A 20,310-nucleotide genomic window follows, 5' to 3' on the forward strand; every position below is an offset into this window, starting at 1 on the left:
GACAGCAATACTCCATACATGGGCGAATAGTGGTCTTATAGAGGTACAGGATACTTTCGGGTGTTAGAAGTTTTCTAGCACGGTAGAGAGAGCCCACCTTCCTCGCAGCGGCCCTGGCAATGCCCTCGATGTAATTGTTCCAACTCATGTTTCCTGTGAATGTTAGGCCAAGGAGCTTGAGAGACGTACTCTCAGATAAAGAGTCATTGGCCATTGCTATAGGTGGTAGAGAAGGTTTCTTGTAATTATTGAGTGAAACCAGTTCTGTCTTGGCGGCATTGAACGTGACCATCCATTTTTGTCCCCATTCCACTACTGATTGGAGGTCATCCTCTAGTGTTTCTGCCATTACTTTAGATATATGTTCATTTGTTTTCCTGTCGTGCCTGCTATAGAGTGTGGTGTCATCAGCATATATACCCATCTCAGAGGCAATTTTGTCGGGGAGGTCATTTATGAATATCAGGAACAGCAGAGGTCCAAGGATAGATCCCTGAGGCACTCCCGCATTTATATCATATTGTTTAGATGTACGACCGTCGAGGACAACCTGTATTTTTCTCTTATCTAAGAAGGATTTAATTATGTCAAGTATTCTACCAGTGATACTGTATGATCTAATCTTCCTAAAGAGACCCTCATGCCATACCCTGTCAAAAGCCTTAGATATATCTAGAGCTACCACTCTGCCCTCTCCTGCTTTGTCCAGTGAATGGTATATGCGTTCAGAGATTACAGTGAGGATGTCTGCCGTGGAACGGGCTTGTCTAAATCCATATTGTTGGTCGGTCAGAAGTTTAGCATCTGTAAGGTGCTGGACTAGAGCATGGTTAATTAAGGTCTCAAATAGTTTGGCAAAAAGTGGGAGGAGGCTAATAGGGCGATAATTTAATGGGTCAGTTCTTCCGCCAGAATTCTTGAATACTGGTACCACAGAAGCAGTTTTCCAACAGCCCGGAAAGCAAGATTCATTAAGGCATTTGTTGTAGAGTTTGGGGAGAACTGGAGCTACTTCGGCTGAGCACTTTTTTAATAGCACAGCTGGGATGAGGTCGGGTCCACATGCTTTGAAGTGTCAAGGTTTTTTATGATAGCATGCACCAGAGCAGGGGTGATTATCAGATCGTCTAGCGTGGCGTCTGTCTGCATAAGAAATTGAGGTAGGGGGTGGTTTAGAAGGTCTAGTGTGGAGTTTGAGGCAAACCGACTGGCAAGCATGTTAGCCTTCTCGGTTGCTGAGCAAAGAACCTCGTGATTGTTGGTTAGTGGGGGAATTGTTGATTGCCCATTATTTACTACACTGTTGTAGCTTTTCCAGAAGTCACGAGTTCCTAGTTTTTGTGCTTCGATGCGCTTTTTAGTGGTTTCCGTAAATTCCCTCTTAGCTGTCGCTATTTCTTTCTTAACGTTACTTCTAGCTTCTATGTACTTCTGTCTGTTTGAACTGGACTTATGTCGGTTAAACCTGCGGAATGCATGCTGCCTTTTAGCAATGACAGTTGCGCAAGTCGAAGTAAACCATTGGGGAGAGTGGGGCTTGCTATAGAATTTCCGCATGGGAACATGTGCTTCGATTGCAGTTTTGAACCAATCAGTGGTCTCGGTTGCACACTGTTCAGCAGGAAGAGAAAAAATATTTCCCCATGGGGCGTCTCTGATAAGATCTCTGATGGCTTCCCAGTCAGCCTTTTTATAATATCTCGTTGTTTTAAGCACTGGCTCTTCAGTTTTGGGTCTAGAGTTTAGGGTGATTTCAACCATAATCACTGCATGATCAGCGTTCCCAAGTGGGCTGTCGGCTTTCGTTACACAATCATCAGGAACTGTGGTCAAAAACAGATCTAATAGTGATGCGTGTTGTTCTTCCTGATCAGGGAAACGGGTTGGAAAAGTAACAATTTGCGATAGGGAGTGAGATACAGAGAAGCTATGAGTTGCGCTGCCCACTGCATCTGTGTAAGTAGAGAATCCAAGCCAGTTTTTGTGATGGACATTAAAGTCACCAAATACATGTACATGGGCGCTAGTTTCGAGGGAGAGTGCTGTGTCTATGCTGTCAGATACTTTGTTTATTATGGTGCAGTCTTGGGTCGAGGGAGAGCGGTAGAGAAAGTAAAAGTAGCTAATATTGTGTTGCATAATTAGTCTAAAGCACATAAAGGCTTGATCATCCGTTTCTAGGTTTGTTTCTCTAGTCAAGGGAAGGGTATTACGAATGTAAACTCCAAGTCCGTGCATATGTTTGTCAGAGTCCTTACGGCAGAGTGGGAGATATCCAGGCATGTTAAAGTAGTTAGAGGGGATGGAGGAGTGTAGGTTAGTCTCACTTAGTGCTAAGATATCCGGGGTATTTGTTAGGAGAAATGCTTCAACATCAGCTAAATTAGTTCTAAGCCCACGGATATTTGTGAATGCAAGCCTCAAGGGAGGAGGCAAGTTGGATTTGTTTGACCCTAAGCCTGGTTTAAGCTTATTTTATGATTGTACTGTCATCATATTTTTTAACGAGTTTCAGTTAGGTTAGGGGAAGCCGAACAGGAGGTTATGCAGAATATCACACATGCATCACAAGTAGACCATCAGCTGACCCTCCATCAACTAGGACTGTGGCCTCAGGAAAGCCCACTGGGGATGAGTGCAGGGTCCCTTTCCATGCGCACGATGGCACTGCAAACATCCCGATATTATACAACTGTTGATGGAGCAGCCGCTCTAAGTACTACCAAAGAGTTAGGGCACCTGTACTACCAGTCGGAAACAGCAGCCAGTAAGTGTCAATCCGATACCCTCAACTCATCAGAGGAAGGTCAACCCAATCTAATTGCTCAGGCATATATGGTACTCAAGCATTAAGTGCCCAGCTTTAGGGGTGGGGTGTGTAGGGAGTGGGGAAACGGCGTTCATTGCCCTAGACAAGAAACAAGATCTACCAATGGGTGTTTCTGTCGAATCACTGTCATAGTATCTCTGCGCCTGACTAATAGGCAAAGAAGGAGTATGGAAGCTGGGCGATAGGCAGGACCTATCTACTCCTTAAGCAATTTAGGTTTGCAAACCGGTAATTTGTTTGAGTCACCAGCTCTAGGAAGGTTGTCATCCAAGACTGAAGAGGCCTCCCTCCTCTTTGGTTTAGTTTCAGAGTTTTCCTTCTCCTAGATGGATGATCTGGAAAGATCTACTGGGTCCGTCACCACTGAGAGGGTTTGCTCCGGGCCTGGGTTCTAATCCAGATATTTCTGCGACACCGCGTGGTTAGTTAATGTTATTGGGTTAGTTTGTAGAGGTTATATATCTGCTAAATAGTTACACTCCTCAAAGTGGATTAGGGACATTGTTATTTCATTGTTACTGGATAAAGCGGTTGAGTAGAGTTTATGCAGTGTAAGCAACTATGATTGTAAGGAGGAGATAATGTGGTTTGAGGCTTTTTCTTTTATATATATATATTTTTTATTATTTATTTTTTTTATTTTTTTTTATTCATGTGAGCTTGGGTCTAGTATAACATTAAAGTGTGAGTAGGTGTTAAGAATTGACCTACGAGTTGTGCCCAAACTATATTTTAGATGACAGCAGGGCATGAGATGCGAGTGTAATATAGTACGGATAAAACAGTAAGTTTTGAGTCATGTGTAATTTGGTAAATAGATATATGGGCTGGTCTTAGTAGGTGAGAATAAAGCTGAAGGTACAATATGAGTTTCTATTATTGAGAGAAGATGTTTTCAGCTTTCAAGTAAGAGTTATGGACATTTAGCATAGCAAGGAGCATTGGTTCAGTTTCGTTGCAAAGCTATCTAAGAGGAGACATAGTTGTGTAATGCGGTGCGATGTGCTTTGCTTCGGAGTACATACTTTGGCTGTTAAATACCAACTGGAATAGGAATGAACTCCAATGCATGTCTAAAGGGTAGAATTGTATAGATGTTTAGTGATGACTAAGCAGTTAGCATGCGAGAGTCAGGGGCTGGAAGTTAAAGATTCCAGTACAAAACGGAGTGAAATGTAGGAGTTAAGTGGCGGTTTGGTGGGAAGGAGCAGATTGTAAGCCTTCAAGGGACTAGGGTTATTAATTTACAAGAAACAGATCTACATTAGGATTTAGAGTGGCAGGTAAGGTTTTTTTTTTTTTTTTTTTTTTTTGCGCATGCAGATTAGACAGAGGTAATCGTTGTGGAGGTAAAATGTATATTGGGATTTCGTGGCTAGCAGTTGGGTGTTTTTTTCCAGTTACAAGAACTAGTTCATGGCGATTCGGAAATTCGTATTTTGTATTTATAGGCAAACATTAAGGTCACGCACAGAGCATAGCATCCACTCAGGAAGAATAGCTCTAGTATCACAGCTAAGATACTGCATATTTAGGTAACGAATAGTGAAAGTTAAATTGGGCGGCACTTTTTTTTTTTTTGCACCTTACCATGGCTGTTAATATTAAGTATTGTACTTAAATAAAGTTCTTCTGTCATCTAATTAATCTAAATAGGGATTCCTCCACCCCATTACTACGTCGATGTGACATGGTAAAAAGAAAGAAAAATTTGTCAGGAAATTGTTTTAAAATAAGTGAATCAAGAATGGTCAAGATGTGTGAGAAATAAGATAAAATTACATAGAATGATATGAGCACAAACGAAAAAAAAAGAGAGTTAGATTTGTTTGGCTTAAAAATAAATAAATAAATAAAATAAAATAAAATAAAATAAAATAAAATAAAAAAAAGTGTGCAAAGAAAAAAATGTACTTAGCTAAAATTACATCTTCGAGGTGTGTGGCTCTCTTCGGCCACTGTGCAAATGACGTTAAGGAATTCTACCCTTTCTATCCCAGGTCATTGGAGTGGGGGGGGGGCTCACTTTACATTTGGGGTCGTCTAGAGGTCACTTTCTATTCTTTTTTAAAGAGAAGGAAAGAAACCAATATTCTGCTTATATATTTTGAATAGATTTTGAACGTCGTCACATTTAGATTTTACAACATTTACTTGGCCAGGCATAAATTAAATTAAAAAACTGGGCAATTAGGCTGAAAAGAAATATAGAAGCAATACGCAGTTTGAAATCAAGACAATTTCTTGCCGGAGATATTTACCAGTAAAGAAAGTCCGAGTAATGTAAAAAAATAAAAAATAAAAAAATAACAGTATCGTTAAATTCCAAGATCCAAATATTTATTTGCCATGCAAAACAGCTCCTCCAGCACGTTAAAATTATTTATCGAAATTTTAATGTGAATTTTAACATGGAGGTGCTGTTTTGTATGAAAAATAAATATTATAAATTAGAATTCTCAAATTATGAGATGATATAATAATTTCCACAGTCAAAACACACACACACACACACACACACACACACACACACACACACACATATATTAGCAGAAGTACCCATCGTTGACTGGGTTCAAAAACAGCCTACAGGAAATGGACTGTGATTGATGAAAGTATGATAGGTTATGAAAAGGAGGGGGGTTGTAAAGAGATAGGTTTTGATACTCAAAAGTTTTACTCTAAGCGAAATATGATGAAAGTAAAGATAATTTTCGCGAAAATATATTTTTTATATCAACTTTGTTTCCATTTGTAGCCAAGAGTGACCAACAAAATGATGTTTCCTTACAAAGAAAATGTTATATATATAATAATATAAATATACAAGAAATAAATGTTACCATTGTCAATAAAAGTTACTTTTATGGTAGAAAATTTCATTCGTTTGTATTTTTAAGTAGTTTGTAAAATTTTTTTTTAATTCACGAACCGGTTTAAAAAAAATTAAAATGGCAGCGACTTTGAAATCGAGAGCCCAGTTTTCAATTTAAAGGAGGGGCACCTGAGCATTCTGTGTTAACAATTTAAGAGAGTTCTGTCAACGTAAGGAATATTTATAAACATATTTTAATGTTTTCCGTTATTTTGTGCTTGAGGAATATTCGATTATGGCATGTGTAGTTTATATAAAAATTCATTTAAGTAGTTATCACCTGAAATTTCGTTTTAATTTCGGTTCACTGAAATTACTTCAAGTAAAGAGCATTAAAAACTATTTCAAAACAAAAAAAAACATGAACTGAACTTTTATTGACTATGGTAACATTTATTTCTTGTATATTTATTTTTTTGGGTAGTCGTTTGTTGGCTTTTCTGCTAAACACTCTTACTAAATAATATCGACGAAATATCGAAAAACAAAGAAACAAAAACAGTTTTGAATAATAATGAAGCTTTACTTACTTTAGTAAAATAATCCGAAACAGCAAAATGGGATATTAAAAAAGTAAACACGTAATTACTTTAGTTTTTTAAAGAAAAGAATCAATATAAATATGGATAAGAAGAAAATGGTGCCCTTTTCAAGCAGAACAGCTTCGTTTCAGTTTTACAGTATTGAACGGTGTAGTATTGCGCCGTCGGATTCAGGGTTGTACTATTGTATGTAAAGAACACGCAGAAAGGGTTGTAATCAACTGAATTCCTTCTAGTACACTTACAAAAAAAGCTTAAACAGATATATAAATAAAAATAAAAAGGTTATGTAAATGTTTTTAAAAAGACACGTAATCCCGTGAGCAGGATTTTTTCCTTCTTTTGACACAATAACAAGTAACGTTCTTATTTTTTATTATTTATCTATTTTCGAAAGAGTGCCACGTGCAAGTGGAGAAGGAAAAAAACTGAGTTATGCAAAATTTGTGTCGAGAATTGTCTAAAATTCCGACTTTTTTTTTTGGCTTTCACTTTAATAAGGACGTGAATTTATAACTCAAAAAAATAAATAAAAGCTAACGTGAATCAAGATTAAAGTTAAGGTGTTATTGTGAACCCTCACCCCTTTTAAAAAAACTTGTTAAACTTTGTGACATATTTACATTGTATGGAGTTCAGGCGCGAACGAACACCCAATAATTTTATTATACCATATTTCTTCAAACTGAAACATAATTATCAAAGTATACTTACGCAAATTGATATGAAATGTCTTTGTTAAAGTTTGTGCCATATTTCCATGGAATACAGGCGCGAATGCAGACCCTACAATTATATCATACCATCCCTATTTAAGTTGAAACATACTTATCAAAGTATTCTTATGTACATCTATATCAAAAACACTTGTAAACATTTTTTTTTTTTCATTTTTTTATTTCCATACATTGGGGGCCAGGCGCGAATGCAGACCCCACAATTTTTATGAACCACCGTTCTGCCAGATCAAACATGCCCATTCCTGATCATCGATACATCTTCTATTGTTATATGTAATCAGTTTTTTAAAAATAGTCACCCATATAGGAGCCTATTCGTGATCACACACACATACACACAGACGTTCAGCTTTATATTATATATATATATATATATATATATATATATATATATATATATATATATATATATACGCCTATAAATTGGGGGGGGGTGTATTGATATCCATATTAAAACCCCTTTTTTCTATTTATTTATTGTATTTATTTGCTTCCCCACCAAAGCAAATTAGGCACAAGGCCGTTTTTAATGTAGGTTAAAAATCAGCTCCCCTAAAAGTTGCCCTTACATTGACCAAGGTCTTATATGTGGGGTTTCCCCACCACATATGATCTTTGCTTGCAGTATCTGCCGGAACAGATACTACACTTTTAAATATTAAATCTTTTATTCAGGCAAAAAAAGAACATGAACAAAAAACTTAGGCACAAGGCCAATTCAAAAGGGGGGTAGGCAGATGGGGGTCGTTGGTCATCCTTGTCACTCTAGAACTAAACAAAAGTTTCTCTTAGCTAGAATCTTCTTTCACCATAATACCGCATTCGCCCTTTCATACTTGGGGATGTCCTACTTGGCACTCAATTGTTTAAAACATTTTTTATTTCCTTGTAAAAACAAAAAAGATAACAATGATGATACGATAATTCATTTGTGTCGAGGGCGGGGGGGGGAGTGGTTAGTAGGACCCTCCCAACCTCATCTAGTTGATAGACCGTCTGTTTCACTTGGTTTGTAAAGGAATCTGAGCTCCTGCAGGTTAGTCTCTAAGTGGGGATGCTCTATAGATAGGATGAAATGGAGAAAAGAAAATTTTGTGGGTGAGGGATGGGGAGTTAGTGATTGATTTCTTTCTCTCCAAGATGGGTGAAATTTAGAGTGAGGGGTGAGAAGAAAAAATTGCAGATAGGAGGGGATGGGGATCTTAGAGGCTTCCTACTTGGAGAGGGATGAAGCATTTACTCGGCTAGCTAAGAGGCTGAAAATGGATTATGCTTGACGGAACTGCGCGTTCCACACCTAGGCGGGGAACACGTATTCAAACGTGGCTCCTTTTTGTACACACACACTTGCTACATGTATCCATCTTCTGTCAAATGCTGCACGATGCAGCCTTCTTCTATCACATCTGATCCTCACCTGTAGTTGGTGTTAAAAGAAAGCGATCAGATCCTGATCAGAAAAAGGCAACACCCCCCGGCCACCCTGCAGACGCGACGTCCAAATCACCATTCTCGCCACAGGCAGGATCGTAATGTAGACCATTTGTCTTTCCCGGTCCCACGGCAGTCTCACGTTGTCAACGACATTGGATACGGTTACTATCTATAAAATCTATCTTCTGGGTTTGACCTTTACTCCTGATCTGAAATGGAACATGTACATCAAGTCTGTTACCAAGGTCGCTGGAAAGATGGTGGGATCCTTCTACCGCTCCAGAAGATATCTCACTACTGATGCAATTCTCTATCTATATAAAAGCCAAGTACGTCCAAGGATGGAATACTGTTGCCATATCTGGGCAGAAGCTGCTAAAAACAGCCTATCCTGCCTTGACAGAGTACAAAATAGACTTCGTGGCTTAGTGGGGGATGCCCTTTTCTCTACCCTGCAACTTCTCTCCCACAGAAGAGACGTTGCGAGCCTATCCTTGTTTTATCGGTATTTCCATAGCAGGTGCTCATCTGAACTCCAATCTCTGGTCCCCCCTTGCCAATCTTTCATGAAATACACCCGTCTAGCTGAATCCACAGTGAAAAATTTCCCCCACTCTATATCTGTGCCTAAATCAAAACGCAGATTCCATGAACAAAGCTTCTTCCTTAGAACTGCACGCCTGTGGAACTCTGTTCCGTCTGCCTGCTTCCCACCGGACTACAACTTGGATGTCTTCAAGTCCAACGTTAACAAATTCCTAATGAACTGCCCCCTTAAGTAAACACTTCATCAAATCTCCACACTAACGTAATGTACTTGCAATAACCCTAATCCCTGAGTGGCTTCCGGGCCTTGATAATTGGTGATCACTGTGTAAAAAAAAAATAAATAAATAAAAGTGAAATTGTGTGTGTGTGTGTGTATACATTTCCCTACCAAACTACTCTGTCAATTTTCAGTCTACAGACTCGAGATTTGACATAAAGGGTATTGAGATTTGGGAAAATCTCTTTAATCGGTTTCCAGACAATTTGATTGTCAAGGGGTCAAAGTTTAACAATTTAACCTTTGAAAACTCTACCAAACCCTCCGCCAATTTTGGGTCTAAACATTTGAAATTTTAAATGTAGGTTACCTGAACATGAGTCAAACTGTTTAATATATATATATATATATATATATATATATATATATATATATATATATATATATGGTGATTAAGCTACACTGAATATTCCGCGTTTCATCCACTCTAGGACTCTTCAGGCTTATGCGCATATGCATAAGCCTGAAGAGTCCTAGAGTGGATGAAACGCAGAATATTCAGTGTAGCTTAATCGCCATATATATTTTATAACTTACTAACTAGCTCTACCTAGAGCTAGTTAGTAAGTTCTATAAATGAATTCTCTTTTGTCATTATAAACTTTTTAGAAGTCGGATTAAGTAGGTGCAAAGTCTGCGATAGGTTAAAGTTAATATATTTTTTTCTTCCGGGAATTTGAACAGCATTCTTTATTTTTATTTTTGCTTTTTTTTATTCAAAGCTTCTTTAGACTATATATATATATATATATATATATATATATATATATATATATATATATATATATATATAACCTGACGAATCCTAGCGTGGAGGAAACACGGAATATTCTGTGTAGCTTAATTGTCATATATATTTTATAACTTACTAACTAGCTCTACCTATGTATTGAGCACTTTTGAAGTAAATACTTAAAGTTTACGCATAAATTTATACTTTTGTATATTAATTTTATGTGAGTAAAGTAGTTATATATATATATATATATATATATATATATGCACATAAAGTTATGAACAATACATAGGGCCCGAGCAAAGCCGGGCTGAACTGCTAGTATATATATATAATAATAAATATGAAATCTGCATTAATCAAAATATCATATTTAAGCGTATTTTACGACCGGGCAATGCCGGGTGGCCTGCTAGTAACTAATAAAAAGGTGAATCTGCATTATTCATTCCACCGTTCTATGTTTTCATTTGTGTCGATCCATTACATTTTTGAATTGTATTGCTTTTTAACCATTACATATAAACACTAAACAATGCTTTAAGCCAAGTGCATTGATGTCTTATAAATAAATATGTGTTTGAAAAAGATGTTTTGTGAATTAGCATCAGATCAAAGTGTTTTTGTTTTACAGTTGGCAGGCAATACCGAAAATTACCTTACAATTGTGACTGCAGAAGACAGTGCCGTTGTTTGAATTACCAGGTTGACTGTTCAAAAATTACAGATTGTAAGCGCTCTCTTTTTCTCTACTCTATATTTTCTCTACTTATATATATATATATATATATATATATATATATCTCACTATCTCTATAATAATCACCTTATCTATGATTATGTCAATCACCCATGTCTCTCTATCTTTCACAAATCGTCTTCATCTCTTGTTAAAGCTTTTATTTCTTCTCTAATTCATCCCAAACAAGGAATGTTGCCACTTGGACATAATGTAGGGAGTTGAGCAGCGAGATGTCTGTTTGCATTACATTTAAAATTCTGCACTTCAGTACAGTCAGGGAAGCAGGAAACAAGGAAGGAATTCCAATGTCTAGCAATTCGAAGGAAGAAACTTTTAGAGTAGAAGACTTTCTGACATTTAGCGACCTCTACAAGGGTTGTGATTTTACTGCTTATCGAGTTTGGGTTATTTATGTTGAAAGGATACAAGTGCTAGGAGGCACAAGAATGGAGTTTGGTTGATAAATTAGATTGGAGATTCTTTTTTGGACTCTGTTCAAGCGGGAGAGACAAATGGTAGATGCACCAGCCTAGATATTCCATGCATTAGAGAAACAGTATACTGTGATTCGTTTTCTAGCACCATAGAGGAATCCCACCTTTGCAGCAACCTTGGCAGTGCCTTCAATGTATTTGTTCCAAGTCATGTTGTCTGTGAATGTTAAGCCGAGAATAAACGTAGATAACATATTATTAGTCATGTCATTCAGAGGTTGAGAAGGGTTCTTGTAATTGTTAAAGGAAAGAAGCTTAGTCTTAGCAGCATTAAATATATTTACGTCCCCATTTCACTTATAGACTGAAGGTCATTCTCTAAGGTTTCAGTTCTTGCCTTAGATATGGAGGGGCACAAGTGCAACGAGTTCATCAGAGCACATTCCATTAAAATATTTGTAAAACAGGCACAGAGATGCAACATTGCGGCGATGGGACAGGGGTTGGAGTTTGGTTGATAATGTGGGACCTATACTGGCAGGTGTAAGTAATTTTTTAGTAAAGCAGAGGGAGCCCACCTTCTTTGCAGTAGCCTTGGCAATGTCTTCAATGTATTTGTTCGAATTTATGTTTCCTTTGTAGTTTAAGCCGAGGAGTTTGAACAATGAGCTCTCAGATAGAGCTTTGAGGAATTTTTAATTGAGACACAACTCAATTTCAAATGTCATAGAAAAATAAGCGACCAAGTTCTCTCTGATTCTCTCTCCTCTGATCTTGAGCACGTGGTGCAATGGAGAAAGAGGTAGCTGATTAATTTTAATGCATCTAAAACCAAGCTTCTATCTTTACATCATCAACGCTCTGATCCCCGCTTGGCATCAGTTGAAATGAATGGCTCTCATCTTGATGTTTTGACAAGCTTCTAGGTCCGACTTTTACTCCTGATCTGAAATGGAACACGTTCATCAAATCTGTTGCCAAGGCTGCTGGAAAAATGGTGGAATCTTTCTACTGCTCTAGTAGATATCTTACTGCTGATGCAATTCTCTACCTATATAAGAGCCAAGTACGTCTAAGGATGGAATACTGTTACCACATCTAGACAGGAGCAACTAGAAGCAGTTTATCTTGCCTTGACAGAGTTCAAAATAGACTTCGTAGTCTAGTGGGGGATGCTTTTTCTCTTACTTACAACTTCTTTCCAACTGAAGAGACTTCACAAGCCTGTTTCGTCTTTATCACTGTTTTCACTGTAAGTGCATGTCTGAGCTCTAATCTATTGTTCCCTAGGCCTGAATTTCACAAAAAACACTCGTCTAGCTGAAACCACTATCAATAATTTCTCCCATTCTTTATCTGTGTCTAAACCTAAACGTAGATTCCATGAACAAAGCTTCTTTCTTAAAACTGCATGCCTGTGGAACTCTGCTCCATTTTCCTGCTTTCCAACTGACTACAATATGGTCGTTTTCAAGTCCAACATAAACAAATTCTTGATGCACCATCCCCTTAAGTAATCCAATTTACCAAATTTCTACTACTAATGATTACTACGACTGTTTCTCATTGACGTCTGTACACTTATTAACCCTTATCCTCGAGTGGCTTCCGAGCCTTGATGAGTGATGACTCCTTTGTAAAAAATAAAATAAAATAAATCTGTGTTTTGAATGAATATGTTATTGAATAAAATTTAAATGTGTCTATAATTTGCCATTGAGTTATTTCGCATTTACAAAACAAAACCATTTATTAATACAGAAAAGATTCAAGATGTTAATTTTAGTTTCAGGATTATGTATAAATATATTTTTATTATTTCAACATCAGAAATTTTTACTTAAGTCATTACAAGTTGTTTCAATAGATAGGACAATAAATTATGCTGCCGATCTCGTCAGACGATCTAAGCCAAAATAAAATAGAAGGAAAAAGGTTCTTTTAAATTACGTATGGGTATCAAAAACCAATATATATATATACATATATGATGATCCCCGTTTTCTATTTACAAAATTTTAGTTAAGGTTTTCTCTTTTCATCCTTATATAGTTAAATTCTGTTTTAAAATTGAAGACTTTTACGAAATCGGCTTATTCAAGTGCTGAATCTGTTTCTCTTTAACAATTTTAGTAACTGCTTTTTTTTTTTACATACATATATAAATGAATTCTCTTTTGTCATTATAAACTTTTTAGAAGTCGGATTAAGTAGATGCTAAGTCTGCGATAGGTTAAAAAAATTTTTTTTTCTTCCGGGAATTTAAACTGCATTCTTTATTTTTATTTTTGCTGTTTTTCTTATTGAAAGCTTCTTTAGACTATATATATATATATATATATATATATATATATATATATATATATATATATATATATATATATATATATACTCGGGGTTTTTTATTTAAAAGTAATGGACTAATGAATTCAACGAGGTTGTTAGATAGTGCTCAATAAAAAGAGCTGATAATATTTGTTTATTGTTATATAAACATGGTCAAATCCTGCTGCTAAAAATAGCCACTTGTTTCAATCAAACAACAGATATCACCAGGCAGCGACTTGACTATTCAAAAGTTCAATGAATAATGTTTATTCATTGAACTTTTGAATAGTCAAGTCGCTGCCTGATGATATCTGTTGTTTGATTGAAACAAGTGGCTATTTGTAGCAGCGGGATGTGACCATGTTTATATAACAATAAACAAATATATATATATATATATATATATATATATAAATCCTCAACATATATAAAAACAAGAAGCAACCACAGAATTCGCGCATAAGCCTGACGAATCCTATAGTTGGATGAAACGCAGAATATTCAGTGTAGCTTAATCGCCATATATATTTTATAAATTACTATATATATATATATATATATATATATATATATATATATATATATATATATATATATATATATATATATATATAACCTGAAGAATCCTAGCATGGATGAAACGTGGAATATTCTGTGTAGCTTAATTGTCATATATATTTTTATAACTTACTACCTAGCTCTACCTATGTATTTAGCACTATTGAAGTAAATACTTTACGCATAAAATGTGATTAAATGAAGTAGTCATATATATATATATATATATATATATATATATATATATATATATATATATATATATATATATGGCGACTTATGCATCTAAAAAGGTTTGAGGGTTACAGCGACTGAAACGTTATGCAAATAACACTGAAGATGAGAACATTAGTCCGATGAATCCAAATAACACAATCTTAACTCATCTAAAAAATTAAGAACTGTAATATCAAATAGATTCTTCTCACATTTGTCTGGAGTTATTTGATAAGTTATGATGAACAAAAAAATTTGCAATAGAAAAAATAAAGAAATGAAATAATTATAAAATAAAATAAAAATTGAAACGATATGAATAAATTATAAAATAGACAAAATATAAAAATGAAATGAATATATAAAAAATTAAATATAAATGATTTATTGATTATTTGATGTATTGTTTGATTAATGTATTGATTTTAATATATGGATTGATTGAGGCATTGATTTTTGATATATTAATTTTTTGATGTAATGATTGTTTGATGTATTCATTATTTTATGTAATGATTGTTTTATTTATTGATTATTTGATGTATTGATAATTTTCATATATTGATCGTTTGATGTATTGATTATTTCATATATTGATTGTTTGATTTATTGATTATTTGATGTATTGATTGTTTGATGTATTCATTGTTTTATGTAATGATTGTTTGATTTATTGATTATTTGATGTATTGATTGTTTGATGTATTGGTTATTTGATGTATTGATTGTTCCATATATTGATTATATGATGCGTTGATTATTTCATATATTGATTGATTGATGTATTGATTATTTCATGTATTGATTGTTTGATGTATTGATTATTTAATGTATTGATTTATTGATGTATTGATTATTTCATATATTGATTGTTTGATGTATTGATTATTTTCATATATTGGTTGGTTGATGTATTGATTATTTCATATATTAATTGTTTGATGTATTGATTATTTCATGTATTGATTTTTTGATGTATTGATTATTTCATATATTGATTGTTTGATGTATTGATTATTTCATATATTGATTGTTAGGTGTATTGATTATTTCATATATTGATTGTTAGGTGTATTGATTATTTCATATATTGATTGTTAGGTGTATTGATTATTTCATATATTGATTGTTTGATGTATTGATTATTTCATGTATTGATTTTTTGATGTATTGATTATTTCATATATTGATTGTTTGATGTATTGATTATTTCATATATTGATTGTTAGGTGTATTGATTATTTCATATATTGGTTGGTTGATGTATTAATTATTTCATGTATTGATTGTTTGATGTATTGATTATTTCATGTATTGATTTTTTGATGTATTGATTATTTCATATATTGATTGTTTGATGTATTGATTATTTCATATATTGATTGTTAGGTGTATTGATTATTTCATGTATTGATTGTTTGATGTATTGATTATTTCATATATTGGTTGGTTGATGTATTGATTATTTTGATGTATTGATTTTTTGATGTATTGATTATTTCATATATTGATTGTTTGATGTATTGATTATTTTCATATATTGATTGTTTGATTTATTGATTATTTAATGTATTGTATGTTTCATGTATTGATTATTTTCATATATTGATTGTTTGATGTATTGATTATTTTCATATATTGATTGTTTGATGTATTGATTTATTGATGTATTGATTGTTTGATGTATTGATTATTTTCATATATTGATTGTTTGATTTATTGATTATTTAATGTATTGTATGTTTCATGTATTGATTATTTTCATATATTGATTGTTTCATGTATTGATTATTTTCATATATTGATTGTTTGATGCATTGATTTATTGATGTATTGATTGTTTGATGTATTGATTATTTTCATATATTGATTGTTTGATGTATTGATTATTTTCATATATTGATTGTTTGATGTATTGATTATTTTCATATATTGATTGTTTGATGTATTGATTTATTGGTGTATTGATTGTTTGATGTATTGATTGTTTTCATATATTGATTGTTTTATGTATTGATTTATTGATGTATTGTTTGATGTATTGATTATTTGATGTAATGATTATTTGATGTATTGATTATTTTCATATATTGATTGTTTCATGTATTGATTTATTGATGTATTGATTGTTTGATGTATTGATTGTTTGATGTATTGATTATTTGATGTATTGATTGTTTGATGTATTGATTATTTTCATATATTGATTGTTTGATGTATTGATTAGTTTCATATATTGATTGTTTGATGTATTGATTTATTGATGTATTGATTGTTTGATGTATTGATTATTTGATGTAATGATTATTTGATGTATTGATTATTTTCATATAATGATTGTTTGATGTATTGATTTATTGGTGTATTGATTGTTTGGTGTATTGATTGTTTGATGTATTCATTGTTTTATGTAATGATTGTTTGATTTATTGATTATTTGATGTATTGATTTTTTCATATATTGATTGTTTGATGCATTGACTATTTGATGTATTGAATGTTTGATGTATTGATTGTTTGATGTATTGGTTATTTGATGTATTGATTTATTGATGTATTGATTGTTTGATGTATTGATTGTTTATGTATTCATTATTTGATGTATTGATTGTTGGATTTTTTGATTATTTGATGTATTGATTTTTTCATATATTGATTGTTTGATGCATTGATTAATTTATGTATTGAATGTTTGATGTATTGATAGTTTGATGTATTGATTATTTGATGTATTGATTGTTTGATGTATTGATTGTTTGATGTATTGATTTAATGTATGTATTGTTTGATGTATTGATTGTTTCATATATTGTTTGATGTATTGATTTATTGATGTATTGATTGTTTCATATATTGATTGTTTGATGTATTGGTTGTTTGAGGTATTGATTTATTGATGTATTGATTGTTTGATGTATTGATTTATTGATGTATTGATTGTTTGATGTATTGATTATTTCATATATTGATTGTTTGATGTATTGATTGTTTGATGTATTGATTTATTGATGTATTGATTGTTTGATGTATTGATTATTTCATATATTGATTGTTTGATGTATTGGTTGTTTGAGGTATTGATTTATTAATGTATTGATTGTTTGATGTATTGATTATTTGATGTATTGATTTTTTGATGTATCGATTATTTGATGTATTGATTGTTTGATGTACTCATTGTTTTATGTAATGACTTTTTGATTTATTGATTATTTGATGCATTGATTTTTTTCATATATTGATTGTTTGATGCATTGATTATTTCATGCATTGATTTATTTATGTATTGATTATTTCATATATGTATTTTTTGATGTATTGATTATTTCATATATTGATTGTTTGATGTATTGATTATTTCATAAATTGGTTGGTTGATGTATTGATTATTTCATATATTGATTATTTGATGTATTGATTATTTCATGTATTGATTGTTTGATGTATTGATTATTTCATATATTGATTATTTGATGTATTGATTATTTCATGTATTGATTGTTTGATGTATTGATTATTTCATATATTGATTGTTTGATGTATTGATTATTTCATATATTGATTGTTTGATGTATTGATTATTTCATATATTGATTGTTTGATGTATTGATTATTTCATATATTGATTGTTTGATGTATTGATTATTTCATATATTGATTGTTTGATGTATTGATTATTTCATATATTGGTTATTTGATGTATTGATTATTTCATGTATTGATTGTTTGATGTATTGATTATTTCATATATTGATTGTTTGATGTATTGATTATTTCATATATTGATTGTTTGATGTATTGATTATTTCATATATTGGTTGGTTGATGTATTGATTATTTCATATATTGGTTGTTTGATGTATTGATTATTTCATGTATTGATTGTTAGGTGTAATGATTGTTTGATGTATTGATTATTTGATGTATTGCTTGTTTGATGTATTGACTTTTTGATGTATTGATTAATTCATGTATTGATTAATTTATATATTGATTATTTTATGTATTGATTAATTCATGTATTGATTATTTGATGTATTGATTATGTCATGTATTGATTAATTTATATATTGATTGTTTCATATATTGATTATTTCATATATTGATTATTGATGTATTTATTATTTGATTATATGATTGTTTAACTTAGTGTTTTTTTGATAATTGATTATTTAATATATTGATATTATGTGTATTGATTATTTGATGTATTGATTATGTCATGTATTGATTAATTTATATATTGATTGTTTCATATATTGATTATTTCATATATTGATTATTGATGTATTTATTATTTGATTATATGATTGTTTAACTTAGTGTTTTTTTGATAATTGATTATTTAATATATTGATATTATGTGTATTGATTATTTGATGTATTTATAGTTTAATGTATTTATTTTTCGATATATTGATTACTTGATTGATTGTTTGATTACTGATTGTTTTATTATTGATTATTTAATGTATTGATTATATATTTAATAATAGTTTGGTGTTTTAATTTTTTTATGTATTGATTGTTTGCTGTATTGATTTTTTATTGTTTTTTGCCACAAAAAAGGCACAATGCCACTGTGGTGTAAGTGGTTACTATCTGAGACATAATTGCAGAGATACTATGTAGGGAGTTGAGCAGCAAGATGTCTGTTTACATTATACTTGAACTTCTGCATGTCAGTACAGTTGGGAAAGCAGAAACCCAGAAGGGAATTCCCATATCTAGCAGTTCTGAGGAAGAAACTATTAGAGTAGAAGGTTTTCTGGCATCTGGGGATCTCTACTGTGTGGGATTTTGCTGCTTGTTGGGTTTGTCAGGAGATTTACATCAAGGAGGGTACAAGGGCTTGTAGTTTGTCATAGTATATACCATTAAAATATTTGTAAAACAGGCAGAAGGATGCAGTATTTAGTCAATGGGACAGAGGCTGAAACCTAGCTGACAGTTCGGGATTTATTAAGTTGGTGACTATCTTTTGAACCCTGTTCAGGAGCAAGAGACTAGTAGCAGATACACCAGCCACAATGTGACAACAATACTCCATACGTGGGAAAATGGTGACCTTGTAGTTATACAGGATACTTTCAGACGTAAGTAGCTTTCTAGCACAGTAGAGAGAGACCACCTTCCTTGCAGCAGCCATGGCAATGCCTTCGATGTATCTGTTCCAACTCATGTTCACCATGAACGTTAAGCCGAGGAGTTTGAACGGAGTACTTTCAAGTAATGTATCATTAACCATAGTCATTTGTGGTTGAAAAGGTTTCTTGTAATTATTACAGAAAACGAGCTTAGTCTTGGCAGCATTGAACATTACCATCCATTTTTGACCCCATTCCACCAAAGATTGGAGGTCTTCCTCTAGTGTTTCTGCCATTGCCTTGGATATGTGTTCATTCATTTTTCCCTCATGCCTGTTATAGAGCATGATGTCATCAGCAAATATACCCATCTCAGAGACTATTTTATGAGGGAGGTCATTTATGAATACCAGGAATAATAAATATCCCAGGATCGACCCCTAATCTACTGCAGATATCCTAACTATAATCTCTGAAAGTATATGCCATGCACTAGATAAGGCAAGGGAGAGAAGGGGAGGGCAGTAACTCTAGATATATCTAAGGCTTTTGATAGGGTATGATGACACAAGGGTCTTCTTATGAAGATCAGATTCTATGGTATTACTGGACGAATACTTAACATAATTAAATCCTTCTTAAATAAGAGAAGAATCCAGGTTGTCCTCGATAGACGTACATATAAACAATATGATATAAATGTAGGTGTATCTCATGGGTTGATTTTTTTTTTTTTTTTACATGGAGTTCACCACTTATCAAGGCCCAAGGGCCACTCAGGGATAAGGGTTATTGTGTGTACAGTAATCAATGGGAGAGTGTAGTAATAGTATTTGAGAATTGATAAAGTGTCATTACTTAAGGGGGCGGTTTGTCAGGAATTTGTTTATGTTGGACTTGAAGACATCCAGGTTGAAGTCGGAAGGGAAATAGGCAGGCGGAACAGAGTTCCACAGGCGTGC

The 20,310-nt window shown here is 32.9% G+C and overlaps 1 protein-coding gene across 3 annotated transcripts in view; it reads left to right on the top strand.

Moving 5' to 3' along the window:
• LOC145291563 (uncharacterized) overlaps positions 1–20,310 on the top strand; it is a 238,230-nt gene that overhangs the window by 135,743 nt on the left and 82,177 nt on the right. For all 3 annotated transcript variants that reach the window (XM_080137626.1, XM_080137629.1, XM_080137628.1), the window contains exon 17: positions 10,618–10,713. In XM_080137626.1, coding sequence (XP_079993752.1) covers positions 10,618–10,713 — 96 coding nt within the window. The remainder of the gene's footprint in view (positions 1–10,617; positions 10,714–20,310) is intronic.

Source organism: Euprymna scolopes, chromosome 12 (assembly GCF_053919585.1).
Source record: "Euprymna scolopes isolate OS-2025 chromosome 12, ASM5391958v1, whole genome shotgun sequence".
Classification (NCBI taxonomy): domain Eukaryota; kingdom Metazoa; phylum Mollusca; class Cephalopoda; order Sepiida; family Sepiolidae; genus Euprymna; species Euprymna scolopes.